Source organism: Cheilinus undulatus, linkage group 16, assembly GCF_018320785.1.
Source record: "Cheilinus undulatus linkage group 16, ASM1832078v1, whole genome shotgun sequence".
In the NCBI taxonomy this organism is placed as follows: domain Eukaryota; kingdom Metazoa; phylum Chordata; class Actinopteri; order Labriformes; family Labridae; genus Cheilinus; species Cheilinus undulatus.
Window position 1 is genome coordinate 34,849,474 of NC_054880.1, and position 12,687 is coordinate 34,862,160.

At 40.1% G+C, this 12,687-nt stretch overlaps 1 protein-coding gene across 2 annotated transcripts in view; it reads right to left on the reverse strand.

Moving 5' to 3' along the window:
• Window positions 1-11,263: 11,263 nt before the first annotated feature.
• elmo1 (engulfment and cell motility 1 (ced-12 homolog, C. elegans)) overlaps window positions 11,264-12,687 on the reverse strand; it is a 197,267-nt gene continuing 195,843 nt past the window's right edge. For both annotated transcript variants that reach the window (XM_041808742.1, XM_041808743.1), the window contains one exon: window positions 11,264-12,683. In XM_041808742.1, coding sequence (XP_041664676.1) covers window positions 12,483-12,683 — 201 coding nt within the window. In that variant the 3' untranslated portion in view covers window positions 11,264-12,482. The remainder of the gene's footprint in view (window positions 12,684-12,687) is intronic.

Below are 12,687 nucleotides of genomic sequence, written 5' to 3' on the forward strand. Positions count from 1 at the left end.
AATTGTATAAATAATGTCATAATTTTAATTAAAATCTTTCTAAAAATGAGTCCAGCATTGTTTTTTATTATTTGGCATCTACATTCTTTAAAATGGCTTTACATTGCTTGCAGTACATTGTATGCTGTTGAAGAAAGTTTGATTCAAGTTTGTAATGAGAATGATAAAGCTGAGAGAAGTTACATCACATTACAGCACTGTCTGCTCACACATTACAGTTATCACAGCACTGAGGAGAGCCATCGGCGGAGCTAGGGGTTGGCTTTATGGGATGTTTTCATAAAAGCCCCGAACCGTTTTGGTCTCAGAGCGACTCACTCCTCAGGTAACCGTTGATTGTGCGTGAAATGGGGAAGAAGTGAGTGCTCCTCTTGTCATTATGCAATCTTTGGTGGAAGACGAGGCCACGGTGGCTAAACCAAAGTTGAGGGAAAATGAGTTCAGCAAAGAGAACAGATTTCTAAAATACAGGTAAAGTTTCTAACGTATGATTGAAGTAGACAGCCAGCATTCAGCACGTAAATGAAACCTGAGCTCACTGCTAGTTATTGTTGTGTATATCCATATTACTATGTTATTTTAAGTCAGGGTGGGATTCACCACTCTGATTAAAATCTAAAAACACAGACAAGTCCGTCTCATGAATCATTTGGACGACAAGTAAACTTGTTAACTTTAGCAAGGCAGTTTCATTTATTGCATGGAGCTCACACTTTGAATTTTAAAAAGACATCAACCCCTCTCCCTATTAAATTTTAATTGAATTTAAAATTATTTAGAAAAATAAATTGCATCTCAAGCATGCAAGTCCCCCTTAACCTTGCAAAGCAGATGGATATGCCCGTTTCCCTGTTTCTCACTGGCAAATCCATCTTACAATGCTCCCATCTGAACCGTTTAGGCCTGGTTAGAAAGTGACAGGACCAATCAGCGTCAAGGGGCAGTACTTTCAGACGCGGCGGAGTCATGACGTAAGCAAGCAGCAAAAAGAGGCTGGTGCAATTATGGCAGAAGAAAGCACGGATGCTGCTAAAGCGCCAGTTTTATCAGAAGTTGACATTTCTTTGTTAAGAAAAGAACTAAGAACAGCGTTGGGTTTTCTTTTTAAAACCATAAAATTCTTGTACTGACATGCCTACAGTTGCCATGGTTCATTATGCAGTTCTCTATGAAGTTTACTCCTCGGTATAGGGGCGCACCTCGGTAGCGGCTATGTCACGTGTTGTGTTGCTCTGATTGTGTGACAAGATGTGACAGACAGAACGTTCATCCTATCACTCTGATTTTTTGTTTTTTAAAGGCCCTTTCCAAGAAACGCTGTCTATGAGAGGTTTACCAGATGGATGTGTGAAACATCCATCTGGCGTGTCAGGTTAAGTCACCCTGATATTTTGGAAGATTTTCAGGAGATTTGTTTTTGTGTGGAAGCACTACATGTATAAATCCTTATATTATCGTTTATCCAAAGACAGCAGACACACAAAGCATCCCACTAGTTTTCAGGGTGCTTCTGTTGTTTTTCTTTTCTGTGCTTATTTTTCTTTATTTTCCAAACACAAAGGCTCTTACACAAAGGCCAGAAGCTCATGGGGTCCTTCTTGTTCTGGAGGGATTGTTAAACAATGCTGAAGTCAATGTGAAGGAAAACGACTAAATAGTCTCTGTGGTGATATGTTTTCTGCTGTTTGCAATGTTCAGCAATAGAGTTAGTGTCCTTAAAGCAGTTGGATGTATAAACAAATCAAAATGACTTTAATCCATAAGTTTTCCAGTCATGCAGACTGACTGCCTTTGCTGACACTCCTATTGCAGCCCATTACCAATGCATTAGTCTTGGTGTGCTTGTATTACACTTGTAAACACTGGCTCTCTGCAGCAGCATCTTCAATCAATCAGCTCCTCCATCAGGGAAGATAAGACTTTTGGATTCACTGCAAGATAGCTAAGATTAAGCAACTGTTGGGGGTGGACATGGAAATCAATTTCAGAGCTGAATCCATTTATCTAAATCCCAGTTTCCCCCTCTGCTGGGGTGATCTCTGTCTGGGTTAATGCAATCATTCCGCCCTGCTAATCCTGGTCCACAGCCCCAGGTGCAGCAGCTGGAAGAGCAGTCACAGTCATTGCTCATCTGCCTATACAGGGAGGAAAGTTTTCAAGGTTTGCACTTTCAGCATTCAATAATACAAGTATCCCCCCTAGATTAGGTGTTACTAACTGTGTTTATTCGTCCAGTTCATGTTAGAACAGTGTCGATCGCTTAAAGGAGAATCCAAACTGAATGAACAGCACTTTTGAACAAAACTTTGGGTATATTCACCTGAAGTGACGATCTAACATTAAAAACCATGCCACAGTCACATAACTCTAATATCACTAACATCAAGCTACAAGAAGACAATGTCATTATTTCAAGACCTGCCCTCTAAAACAGCCTCTGTACATAAATATAACAGTCAGCAAAAGCTTTAAGAGTGGGATGTTACTCATGCATTTATGTTGTATAGAAAATCCTGAAAACCATACAAGTGAAAATTAAATACAGGGTTTTTTTCCCAGCAATAGATAAAAAATACTGCATTTTCAGACATTTTTTGTCTATATTAGATTGGAAATTTGAAAAGAGGCAATATACACTATATGGACAAAAGTATTTTAGCTCTTTATATAAGCTCAGTGACTTCAAGTGTGGTACTGTGATGGATGCCACCTTTGCAACAAGACTGTTCCCTGTTGGATATTCCACAGTCAACTATAAGTGATATTAGAAGAAAGTGGAAGCGTTTAGGAACAACCACCAGAAAGTAGAAGACCATGTAAAAACACTGTGTGGTTTATGACTGCTGAGGCACATGGTGTGTTAAAGTCGCCAACGCTCTGCTGATTTCATAGTTGAAGAGTCCAGAACTCCCACTGGCATTAATGTAAACACTAAAACTGTGCAGCCGGAGCTTCATGAATGGGTTTCCATGGCAGAGCAGCTTCATGCAAGCCTCACATCACTAAGTCCAATGCCAAGCATTGGATGGAGTGTTGTAAAGCACACCGACACTGGACTGTGGAGCAGTGGAAACACGTCCTGTGGACTGACCAATCATGCTTCTCTGTTTGGCAGTCAGATGGTGAGTCTTGGTTTGGCAGATGCTGTGAGAACGTTACCAGCCTGCATTATACAAAGAGTGTGAAGTTTGATGGAGGAGGGATAACAGTATGGGGCTGTTTTTTCAGGGTCTGGTTTAGACCCCTTATCTCCAGTGAAGGCCAATCTTAATGCTTCAGTACACCAAGACAGTATGGACAATGCTATGCCTCCAACTGTGTGGCAACAGTTTAAGGAAGGCCTTTTTTATTCAAACATGGCTGTGCCTCAGTGCACAAAGCAAGGACTATACAGACATGGTTTGATGAGAACTGTATGGGAGAACTTGACTAGCCCGCACAGAGCCCTGACCTCAACCCAGTCCAGCACCTTTGGCATGATTGTGAGCCAGGCCTTCTGGTAACATCAGCGCGTGAACTCATAAATGCTCTACAGAATGAATGGGCACAAATTCCCACAGAAACACTGCAAAATCTTGTGGAAAAGTCTTCCAAGAGCTGCAAAAGGGGGGCCAACTCTATATTCAAATGTAGATTTGTATACAATGTCATTACAGTCCCTGTTGGTGTAATGGTCAGACGACTGCATACTTTTGTTCATAAAGTGTAGGTGAGAGAGTGGGACGACAGATCCACCAAGCAAGGCTGTGATTGATGTATGAGAACCTGCTCTACCTATCCTGCTACACTGGAGCCCAACCATACCAATCTTCCTCTGCTTTTCTTTGTTAAATTCCCTGGCTTTCCAAGTAAATGGCATCACTTTCTCAGAGGTAGGAGATACATTTTGTAATACTGAGATATTGATGTCACTAAAGTGCCTCCCTTTTCAGTTGCGGGTCCATTGGACAAATTTCTCCAGTAATGACAGACACAAGTCAACAAGCTGAGAAAAGAGAGCTGAGAACAGCTTGTCTTTTTTTCTCTCTGTCCTTTAAATTGCTCTCACTCGGGTAAGGGGACATTTTCAAGTGAAAGCAGATCAAAAAACCCCTATTTGTCCCCAGGGGGGCAATTCAATAATTTTGTCAATAACACCCTCAGGGAATGACTGAACTAAGGCACCACATTTATTGTCAGTAGATGAGCTAAAGCTAGTATGGTTTCTTTGTTTGTCTTTGTTTCACTGTTAGTGATGTGGCATAAAACCTATAATTGCTTACAAATTTCTGACCCTGACACTGAGGCTGCTATATATACAAACAACAGCACACCATTACAACACTAGTATTAACTGATCTCAATCCTCTGCTGACACCTTAATATGGAAGTTAGTCAAATTAAATAATGAGCCCTAATTAATCCCTGAAATCCATGAAGTATTTTTATAACAACCATTATCTTATTAGAAAGTGTTTTTTGTGTCAGCTTGATGTAACCCTAAAAACTCTCTCAGCTGGACGCTAACAAGGGCACAAAGAAGAAATGTCTGTTTGCCACGTTGACTTGTCTGGAAGAATGTTTGGCGGTAATATAATAAGCTTCAGCCTTAATCTGATTTGATTAGTGTGTCCCTGCTGGATGAGGACAGGAGCGGCACCCTGCTGGCTGCTGCCCTCCGGCTGCTGTCACACTTGCTGTGTGAAGTCCCTGAAAAAAACTTGAAATAAGGCCAACTAGGCAGTTTAATCTCCTGTCTTTCAACAGTGAGCGAGTATAAGACATAAAAACATCATGGAAATGAGCACCTCAAGGAATAAAGATACGGTACACTCATGAAAAACAAGGTTATTTTCTGCTTTAGCTGAAAATATGGGCGTTCTGCAGAGCAGACGCACAAACACAAGTACCTCTGAAGTTTGTGACAGACCTGAAAACGGTTCTTTTACAAGTATGGAAATATCTGGCAATGTTTGAAATTGTGAAATGTTTTTGGTGAATAGACTCCATTGTGATGTCTTGATGAACTTGAAGGGGTATTGAGGCCGACAGCAGGATAGGATACACCCCTAAAAAGTTTAGACACTGGTGGTGGTGATTGAAGGAGTAGGATAGCATCTTAACCCAGACACCAAGGTTATTATAGTTAACCAAAACTAACTAAATAACTAAAACTAAAATTCAAAAATCATTTTAGTTAACTGAAACTAAATCCAAACTTAATTTTACCGAAAAAACGAAAACTAACTAAAACTGTATAGTGCGCTTACAAAACTAACTAAAATAAAATAACAATGGAGACAAAATATCTTTAGTTTTAGTCTTTGACACAACCATACTGACTGGCACCGACACCCAAGTCTGGGAGTGTAAAATTGCCTGATCTGATTGGTTAAGACTTCACAAAGTGATAGTTTTATGTCTGGAGTTGTAGTCAAACATCATCATTAAGTAAATAAAATGTTAAGTGAAGAGTAGCCTGTTTTAATATGTTTCTAAAATGTATGACTCTCACTCAGCCTGAACATCTATCCGTACAAAACTAAAACTAATAAAAACGAAACCAAAATGAAACATTTTTGCAAAATAAAAACTAAACTAACAAACCAGCAGTCAAAACTAATAAAAACTAAACTGAAATCGAACACAAAAAAATAAAAACTAATGAAAAACCCAAAGCTATCATAACCTTGCCAGACACTGATGAGATGCTTGGAAGTAGCAATGATGGGATGCAGAATGCACGGAGGAGCTTGACCTGGACACCCATGAGATGTAAAGGAGGTGGCTGGGGTGGAGGAGGGTTGCAGCGGTTGCACTGAAACAACAGACCGTGGAGGAAAGAGAACAGATTTTAAAATATGACAGCTGCAGGATGATTGGATTGAGAAAGGTCGTGGCTGTTCTATTCGCTCTCCTTCCATTCTGGTTTCAGTGGATGCTGGGAGAACGTTACCTGCCTGACTGCATTGTTTCAACTGTGAAGTTTGGTGGAGGAGGGATGATGGTATGGGGCTGTTTTTCAGGGTTTGGGCTAGGTCCCTTATCTCCAATGCAGACCAATCTTAGTGCTTCAGCATTCCAAGACATTTTGGACAATGCTATGCTTCCAACTGTGTGGCAACAGTTTGGAGAGGGCCTTTTACAATTCCAACATGACTGTGCCCCAGAGCACAAAGCAAGGACTGTAAAGACATGGTTTGATGAGTTCAGTGTGGAAGAACTTAACTGGCCCTGACCTCAACCAAATAGAGTACCTTTGGGATGAGCTGGAACAGAGATTGCGAGTCAGGCCTTCTGGTCCAACATCAGTGCCTGACCTTCTCAATGCTCTACAGAATGAATAGGTACAGATTCCCACAGAGACACCCCAAAGGGGGGCCAGCTCCATATTCAAGACCATGTATTTAAATGCAATGTCATTACAGTCCCTGTTGTTGTAATGGTCAGTGCACAACTCTCCTGCCTGTGTTGTTTTAGCTATTATGACACCATTTTCTTTGTCCCTCATTGTCTTCAATTCTTGCTAACAAGTTTCTAATAGAGTTACGGTGAGTAATCCACTTTACAGGCCAATCTGCTCAAACCAAAACACACCACAGGCCCCCCTCTGAGGAATACAGCCATCCAAGTATGGTGGGTAGAAACAGCCACATGCTGTGTGTGAGTGAGAAACGGGCTGAGAGTTTGAAGGTGCTAGGAAAAAAGGGAGAGGGATGTTTTATTGGCCCAGGAGAGTGTGACAGATGCTGTTAGGCTATGGCTCCCATTGCTAATGAGTACAGGGAGCATCAGCACCCGTTGATGAGTGAACAATATTCCCCTGAAGATGAAGCTCAGTGGAGGTAACTACACTGAGTGGTAGATAAAGCTGTCAAGCAGGAAATGGTGTCACACACTGAGGAGTAAAGGGCTGCTAGGAAAAGTGTGCAGGCGAATAAATATCCATTGACACAGCCAGGCATGTAATGGGAAACGCAGGCACTAAAACCAACGACACACACGTACACAACCACACACAAATGGAGACAGACTAACCTTAAATATTCAGCTCTTCTCTCATTCTGAGTCATAAATCACAAGAATGTTTTCTGTTTAATATTTAAGGTTGCTAAGCTTATGTAATAATAATCAGATATTAATTTTGCTTTGCTTTAAGTTCTGCCTCATTTTCTTTTGGATTGAGCAGACTTTATAGATCCAAACAACATCAGCTTTCCACAAAACATTTTACTCTCTGACCAATCTAAGATATAAAAAATTAAACTTAAAGCCTCCATAAGGAGCTTTATGGATTTTGGTGCCCCCTGCCGACACATCTCTTATTTTCACTAATTTTTCCTGAACATGTGTCAGTAGTAATTCATAACAACAAATCTCATCATGATAACCTATAAGAGCTGAATGTCTCGCATCAATCTCTGCTTCTCAGAATGTAAAGGGAAAAAAGCTATTGATCAATTTGGATGACTTGTTTGTACCAGTAGTTTCAGTCATTAATAAAACTCTATAGAAATCATTTAAATTTCTATGGACGGGCCTGTTTGCTGCTCATAGAGGCCCCATTGTTTGTTTAATAAAAAGCTATAAACTCAAAGAGAGAAGATTTTTTTAAATAAAAATGACAGCTCTGAAAGTATCCCAGCAAGGGAGTTGAATTTTTTCATCTTTTCCTTTTTTAATGCATTTTCTTTCTACTTCTGTCAAGGCCAGCATTGTGTTTTCAGTCATTAGAGGAGCTGTACCTTCAGTCTTTATATGTCAAAGCAGAAATAAGCAGTGAAATTGTGACAGTTCATGACTGCTCCAGCACAATCAAAACTGAAGTGTTTGTGATGAGGAGCATCTTCAGGGGCCTGCCAAAAGTTCTGAATGAATAAATCCAGTGTTTATAACTTTGACACAGATTTTTTTACATTTTGTTGGTGCTTTATCATATAGGGAACAGGCGACCATCCTGTAGTCAGAGCAACTTAAGCAGGGCAAAGATGGTTCTAAACAGCAATGCACGATAAAAGTGATGTACAAAGTTAAGTCCTTAAAGGGATATTTCCTGGCCTGCCCCTGTCTATACATAGACTACCCATTGGTTTTGTATGATAAACATGATCAAGGTAACCTTGCAAAGCAGATGGATACGCCTGTTTCCTTATTTTTCACTGGCGAATCCATCTTGCAAAGCTCCCGTCTTAACCGTTTGGGCCCAGTTAGAAAGTGACAGGACCAATCAGTGACGAGGGGCAGTACTCTCAGGCGTGGCGGAGTCATGACATATGCAAGCAGAAACAAGAGAACGGTGCAATTATGGTGGAAAGGCTTAGCGTGGATGCTGCTTGAGCGCCAGTTTTATCAGAACTTGATGACATTTCTTCGTTAAAAGAAGAACAAAGAACAGCAGGGAGGTTTCTTTTCAAAAACGATAAAACTGACACGTACTGACATGTCTGCAGTCGCCATGGTTTGCGCTATTCCTTGGTCGCTGCGCAGGCGCACCTCGATAGCAGTTACGTCACGTTTTGTTGCTCTGATTTGCCTGTAAAGATGTGACGGATAGAACGTTCATCCAATCACCCTCCGAGTTTTTCAAAAATCCTCTGCTCTTTCCCAAATGCGCAGTATTGAAGGTGTTCCAGATGGATGTGTGAAACAAATCCATCTAGTGTGTTAGGTTATGATCAAGGTAGTGCATTTACAACGTTGACCAAAATATAAACTTTACATCAGTATATGAACCCTCAATATAACTAATCTTGGGGGGCCTCATACCAGAGTCTGCTTGAGGATGGCCCTGAATATTTCTGTATTTTTCAAGTCGGGTTGTATGAGAAACTTGGCAATAGTAGTGGCATTTAGTGTTGTCCCTTTAAATATGACGCACTTAGAGAAGCTAGGCTATACAAATGGGTACTCCATCACTGTGTAATTTGACAACTTTTGAGGTAAAAATGGGACAAAAGAAAATAATGCTTGCCCAGTTGTTTACAATATTGAAACTGTTGATGCATTTTACTTTTCACCCAGAAAGCCTCTCTCTGTGTTCGGCACTATTTTGCAAAGCGAGCTTCAGCTACCAGCTAAACGCTCTTTAGCCTCAGCATATCTGAGGAGCTGTTTTGATCTGCAGGCTTCATCAGAGACAACAAGAAGTACCAAGGCTAAAACTTCGATAAAATAACTGTTATATCAGGTGATGATGACGCGCCGTTTACTGTGGGTATGAGGAGAAACTTTTATGAGCTAGAGAACACCGATGTAGACACAGAAGGAAGAAAGAAAAGAAGAGAAACTTTAGAGGAGACTGGTTAGCAGGAGAGATCCTCACTTACCTGGTAATATAGGTAAGAAACCTGTGAGCTTATGTCCACGAGAGCGACTGCTGTCATGAGTGGGACTTCACAACACTTCTTTTGGACTTTCCTGATCACAGCTCACAGATGCCTGCAGCCTGCATCACTACCCATCTAGAGTTCCCTGTCTTTCAGCGGTCTTACTACTGCTGTTTTATTGAACTTCTTCAACTTTCAGAGGATAAATTGGAGAAAGTGACCCCGGCCATTAGAGCTGAATGGATATTTGTCATCCAGGTAAGTCTATGGTTGTGGTTTTATAAAAACAATGTGCTTGCAGTTGGAAAACTGAGTGGAAATAACTTGTTTTAGTTTAGTTTGTTGTTGTTGTTTCCTCTGATGAAGCTCACAGACCCAAACATCTTTTACACTGAGGTGGAAGAGCCTGTAGCTGGTAGCCGAAGCTTGCATTTCAGAGTAGTGCAAATACAGAGGCTTTCTGGAGCCAGCATTGTTTTTATGGGCCATTTTTAACTTAAACTCGCTAAATCACACAGAACTGATGTACCCGGCCTCTCCAAGTGCATCCTGTTTAGGGAGCAACGCTATCTGAAATCACTAGAAGATAATCAATCAATCAATCATTTACTGTCATTGTCATAATAAATATAACAACGAAATTTCATAAGAGCTCGGGGGCACTGCGTGTGCGCAGCAATCTTGAAACATGTAATGCCACTACTATCACTAAGTACCTTATATGCCCTAACTTCACAAATACCCAAATATCCCTTTAAATCAGACTTTAAAGCTGATGTCATCAACTTCCTATCTATAAGTCTTTATAATGTATGTCTATGTACACACTGTCGGGGCCAGACTGTTAAATAAACTAAATCAAGTAATTTTGTTGGATTAACATTTTTTTTTAATGCTTTTATTTTCTTTGAAATGTACCTTATTTTTTTGCCATCGAGATATTTAAGCCACATATTTCTGGGGCTGCCATGAAGTCCATCACTGGGTTTGATGCAAATATGCCTGATTGGCTAAAAAAAAAAAAAAAAAAACACACACACATGAAGGAAACAGGAGTTTTGTTTTTTTTTTTTTTTCCTCAGGCAGTGTAAAGTACACTTTAAAAGCACCTGAACTAGAAATTGATAAGAAAAATATCAGCTTTAATCAAGGATGGACTGATGAGGATGTGTTTGTCATGCATCTTATTTACTAATAATGGCTGATTGCTGGATTTTTGTAAAACTCAGCCAATCTTTAAAAGAGAAAAATGTTTCAAACTTGATTATTTTTGGGGTTGTTTTAATATATTTTTGGGATTAAAAGGAAAGAAAGAAAGTATACTCTAAATACAACAATGTATATTTATCCTCATCCCATTTTCCGAAAATAATAATCTTCTGGGGGCCAGATGGGAAATTGTGGGGGCCTGATGTGGCCTCCAGGCCTCCTTCAGTGCTTTGAAGTGTAAGAATATAGTAAAATCTGATGTGGGTCTGTTAGTCCAGATTAAAACTCCACTAATCTATTCGTTCATACAGCTGATACTGGCAGATTTTTACAGCCAAAATACCACTGTTAACTTTTTAAGCTAATATCTGCATCAGTATTGATTTATTATTACATGTTTTTATTTTTAAAAAAACAGCTAGGACTTTTATTCATAGATTTAATTTTAAAAGGGGCTAAGGTTAAAAAAAAATAAGCACAATTGCTGTCTACATTGCTTTGAGCTAAGTTAAAGTAAATCTGTTAGGAGGTTTCACAGAAATTGTTGAGGCAGTCTTGATTTAAGAATGTAATATTGTAGCGGGTCCACCAGACTCATGAACAGAGTCACAGGCTGAGGAACAAAAATAGGAACAACAGCAAACGTAGGGAAATCTAGATGTTAATAGCACAACTTTTTCTTTGATCTAGGACAAACTTTTCAGCTCTCAGTGGTTTGAATGAAGAAAAACAGGAGGTTTTAATGGTTCTTAAATCTTTAATGTAAACAGCAGTTTAAGGGGCTTTGAAAAAATCCTAACGAAAAAAAAAAACATCTGAAGGTATTAAATAGAAAGGGAAAAATATATAAATCATACTAGAAATAACAACCATGATCTGTTTTTAAATTAAAAAAATACATAGACTTTCAATTTTGTGGCCATAAAGTCCCAAACACACACAAAAAAGACCATTTCCCAAGACCAAAACACCAGAAACATCCTCTTCTGTATACCAACTACTTGGCAGTTTCACAATTTTAAAATCACTAAATTATGACCATCTTACAAATGATAAACAAAAGAAGCTCAAATATTGCTTAGGAATGTGGAGTACAGCAGTCATTACAACAGAAGAGACTCATATGAGGGAGAGACGAGTGTGTTTGTGTTTCACAATGATGCTGCTTTGTTCCGTTTGTTTTGGCGAAGCCGCTGTGTGGGAGTGTACAATATGCAATAAGCAGCAGTGGGATAATAACAGGAACATTAGAATTTTCAAAAGAAAGGCTTTTTTTCTGGAGTACAGTGCCTTGATTTTGAGGGTCGACTTATTCTAACAGTCTTCAGTATACGTGGAGCAGTACAGAGCGGATGTAAGAGACTGAAGTCTCTTAGGGAACACGTAGCTGCCACAGATACTGTAAGTGAGAATGGGACAGGAAATACTGCTGGAAAGCTGAAGACAAAACACTAAAACCCTGTCCCTCCCTGCTTCTGAACCACGCCAACCAACCCCCCAAATACACACAAAAGCCCTGAGGAAAAATAATAAAGGTTAAAAAAAAAAAAAAAAAGGACAACATCAAAGATGAACCAATTCAACTTGTAAGCATTTGTCTACAGCAATATTCAAGCAAAAGGACAGTGGCTGAGAGAAAGAAGTGAATGTTTCATACAGGAGACAGGAATAGAGTGAGGAAGAAGACGCAGGACGACCACCAACAGCCTGGACAAGAACTTCCTGGTTTGTCCTCTCCATATAACGACCCTGCATCCAACCCAGATCCCTCAAACCTATGTTCTCTCTCTAATAGCCAGAAGCATGAGGAAAATGGTGCAACACATCCTTCTCCATTCAATCACGGTTCACTTTTTATTTCATACGGTTTTATTGGTTTTTGTTCCAGTTTATAAGAAAAGTGGATCGGTCCAGTGAGAACAGGAGGTGCTGTGTGGGCTCGGGGATCAGACTCTCGGACCGTTTGTTCTAGTTACAGTCGTAAACAAAGTCATAGTTGCTAGGTTCTTTGGGAATCGGGGGCGGGGCCTCGGGTATCTGGATGTTCTCTAGATCCAAGAGGCGGAGCTTCATCTCCATGGAGAGGAGGGTGTCCATGTCAGATTTGGTGTAATCACTGGTCATCTCTTTACCCAGGAGGGCGTTCAGACCATCAGTCCACACACAGTACTGC